The following is a 3,762-nucleotide window of genomic DNA, read 5'->3' as shown; positions in this document are numbered from 1 at the left end:
GCGGAGCCGGGGCGCCTTCTGCCAACTTCTCGCCTTGCCGCCGGTGCGCCCCGGTGCCCGTTTGCTTTGCGTTGGGAACTTCGCGGGGGGGCGGCGGTTTGCTGAAATTTTGGATTATGGTCCTGCCGAGCCGGTCTGCGGGGAGCTGAGTCAGGGGAGGAAGAATGCGGGTCTATTTAATGGTCTTCTGCCTTATTTGCTGCACCGCGAACGGTCAAGTAGTGTATTCCATCGCGGAGGAAACGGAGCGTGGAGCGTCTGTTGGGAACATAGCAAAGGATTTAGGAATAGATGCAGCTACACTTTCTGCTCGGAAATTTCGCATGATCACCGGTTCAAGTAAGCAATATTTTAATATAAATGCAAGCACGGGAGCTTTGTCTGTTAATGAACCTATAGACAGAGAGCAGCTTTGTGAATTAAAGTCTGCCTGTCTTCTGAATTATGAACTCGTGTTAGAAAACCCTCTAGAGCTTTATAGGATGGAATTTAAAGTCTTGGACATAAATGACAATTCCCCCAGCTTTCCCTTAAGTGAATATCATATAAACGTGCCTGAGTTCCTGTCACCTGGGGCACGGTTTACACTCCCCAATGCCCAAGATCGTGATGAAGGTACCAACAGTGTCCAGAATTATACTCTTAGCCCTGACGAACATTTCCATTTGGAAATGCAGACACGCGGCGATGGGAGCAAATATCCTGAATTGGTGCTGAAGAAAGCCTTAGACAGGGAGCAGCAAGCCACTCACAGACTTGTTCTTACAGCCAAAGATGGTGGGGATCCTCCAAAGTCCGGTGATGTCCCAGTCATTGTGACTGTTTTGGATACCAATGACAATGCACCAGAATTTGAGCACTCAGTCTACAGGGCGAGTATTTTGGAAAACTCCCCCAGTGGCACTTTGGTAGTGCAAGTGCATGCCACGGACTTGGATGAAGGTCCAAATGGAGAGGTCAGGTATTCGTTTAGCAATACTACTTCTGTTGATCTACAGCGAATGTTCTTAATTCACCCGCACACTGGGGAGGTGACAGTCAATGGCGTTTTAGCTGTTCAGAGACCTCTTCTTGAGATGCTTATTGAGGCAAGGGATAACGGGGCATTTGGCATGTCCAGCACAGCTAAGCTGCTGGTGGAAATCACTGATGTGAACAATCATGGCCCTGAGATAACAATTACATCCCTTTCCAGTCCCATTCCTGAGGATGCTGTTCCTGGCACAGTGATAGCTCTGCTGAGTATTACAGATAAGGACCCTGGGGAGAATGGGAAAGTAACCTGCCAGATCTCTGAGAACCTTCCCTTCCAGTTAAAGCCTTCCCTTGAGAACTACTACAGCCTGGTCACCAGTGGGCTTCTGGACCGAGAGCTGATCAGTGAGTACAACATCACCATTACTGCTGCAGACTTGGGCTCTCCACCCATCACCACTCAGAAGACCCTTTGGGTGCAGATTTCTGATGTGAATGATAACCCCCCTGTCTTCAGTGCTGACACTTTTGATGTATTTGTGGAGGAGAACAATCCACTTGGTGCTTTTCTCTACCAGGTCTCAGCATCTGACCCTGATATGGGGGAGAATGGACGGGTCTCTTACATGCTCAGGAATTCCACAGTTGCAGGCAGTGCCCTTGCCAGCCTTTTATCTTTGAGCTTGGCCAACGGGAGCATCTATGCAAAACGTGCCTTTGACTTTGAGCAGCTTAGGAACTTCCATTTCCAAGTGGAAGCCAGGGACAATGGGTCACCAGCCTTGAGTGCTGCCATAACTGTGAATGTTTACATCTCAGACCAGAATGACAATGCCCCAGCCATCCTGTACCCCACCAGCCAGAATGGCTCAGTAGCTGTGGAAGTTGTGCCCCGCCTGGCTGATGAGGACTACCTGGTAACCAAAGTGGTGGCAGATGATGAGGACAATGCACAGAACGCCTGGCTTTCCTATCACCTTGCCCATTCCTCTGACTCCACCCTCTTCCGCTTGGAACCGCACTCTGGTGAGCTGCGGACCACGCGCTCCATGCGCTCCACTGACTTCCTCAAGCATAAGGTGGTTGTGGTGGTGCAGGACCACGGGGATCCGCCGCTCTCCTCTACTGTGACGGTGGGCATCCTGCTGGCTGACACCCTGCCCCAGGCCCTGCCAGACTTTGATGACAACGGAGAGCCACCACCACTGCTCAATGCTACAAACATCTACTTGATTGTTTCCCTTGCCTGTGTCTCCTGTATCTTTGCGGCGTTCCTCCTCTTTCTTGCCATTGTGCGACTGTGCAGCTGCCGGACTTGCTGCTGCTGCCCAGCTGATGAGTATGAAAAGTATCGCTATAGCGTGCACATGCTTCCCAGCTCCCACCTCCCACCGGACATGCTGGAGGTCACTGGTGTGGGTAAACTGACTCATACCTACTTGTACAGGGCATCTGTAGGTCTTGGGCCTAATAACAGCAGCACCCCAAATGGTGATGCTGGGAACATTCCCAGTGGCTCAAGGTTACAAGTGTCAGGACCCTGCATCCAAGTGCAGCAGGTCCACAGTGATCGGTTGAGTGCTGTCCTTGTGGTAAGTACTTCCTTTCACATTTTTTTTATCCCAGGTATGCAGCCTTGTGTCTACACTGGGTTGCTGTCACTGCAGAAGAAGGTACTGAGGGTATTTGCAGGAAAGCAGGCATCATTTCATGGCACCTGGAGGAAACTTCAGTTCCTCTAATATCTTTCCCAAAGCCAAAATCTCTTTGGGTGAAATATGGTCATGGGATGACAAAAGAGATTTTTTTTTTCCCACAAATATTTAGGACCTTCAGACTTAACTGAAGGTAAAGATGATGTAAATGAAAGCTGAATACCTTGCAAGCAGAGCAAGTAGATAGCTAAGCAGGGGCATGAGAAGAGTCCATGCAAGTTTTTAATTCATGGATGATTCTAATCTACATTGTATGGAGCCTGTGAGTTTTTTAGTATTGTGGGTGGTTTTTTTTTTCCCCTTAAATTATTTATTTCCTGCCCCATTACTGAGGCTTTTTTCATCAGGGGGTGAGTAGTTTGCTGAACCAAGGTGGTGGTTTACAATGCCCAAGGTAAGCCTGTGGTTGGAATAGCAGGAATTCGATATCTAGCACCTCTTTAGGAAATGTGATTTGTAGCGCTCATCTCTCTTTCCAAGGAATCCATAGGTTTTGCGAATTTAAAATAACTTTTTTCTGAGTCTCTGACCACCATGGTTTTTCTCTCAGTAGTGTGATGGGTGACTTTGCAGGAGAAAATATCTTACTTTTATCACAGTGTATGGCTACAAGGTGGGATATGTCTGCAGGTCTGATCTGCTGGGTGTTGCTGTGTCACTTGCCCAGGACTCAGTTTTCTTATATGCAAAATAACACTGGCTGTATATTTATTAGGTGGTGTGAGTTGTCTGTGTTTTTGTGAAGTTTTGAGATGTTTTGCCTGCAGGCTGTCAAATTTCTTTAGTGTGCATAATGATAACTAATCACTGTTGGCTCTGCGGTAAGAGCTATTCCAGATGTTTCTAAGGTAAATGTAAGAACCCATGTTAGACAGACATGGTATAATCTGCTTCATGCAGTGGCTTTTATCCTAATTTACAATTATTAGAGTTTATCCTAAGTCTGTAACCATTATGTTTATTTTAATTTTTGAAATAATTACTGTACCTTTAAATTGATGTAAGTGGCCAGCCCCTCTTTGAACCTTGCTATAAGGGTAGCTTCTGCAAATTCTTTGGATAATCAAATACA

The 3,762-nt window shown here is 47.1% G+C and overlaps 1 protein-coding gene across 1 annotated transcript; it reads left to right on the top strand.

Annotated features, from left to right (window-relative positions):
* Window positions 1–100: 100 nt before the first annotated feature.
* Window positions 101–2,567, top strand: PCDHAC1 (protocadherin alpha subfamily C, 1; the record flags this gene model as incomplete). The annotated part of the gene is made up of 1 exon (XM_010186757.1): window positions 101–2,567. A coding segment is annotated over exon 1 (2,403 nt), but the record flags the coding sequence as incomplete, so codon positions are not given.
* Between the last annotated feature and the right edge of the window lie 1,195 nt (window positions 2,568–3,762).

This window comes from Mesitornis unicolor, unplaced genomic scaffold (genome assembly GCF_000695765.1).
Source record: "Mesitornis unicolor isolate BGI_N332 unplaced genomic scaffold, ASM69576v1 scaffold4806, whole genome shotgun sequence".
NCBI lineage: Eukaryota > Metazoa > Chordata > Aves > Mesitornithiformes > Mesitornithidae > Mesitornis > Mesitornis unicolor.
This window is presented reverse-complemented; position numbering and strand designations above follow the sequence as displayed.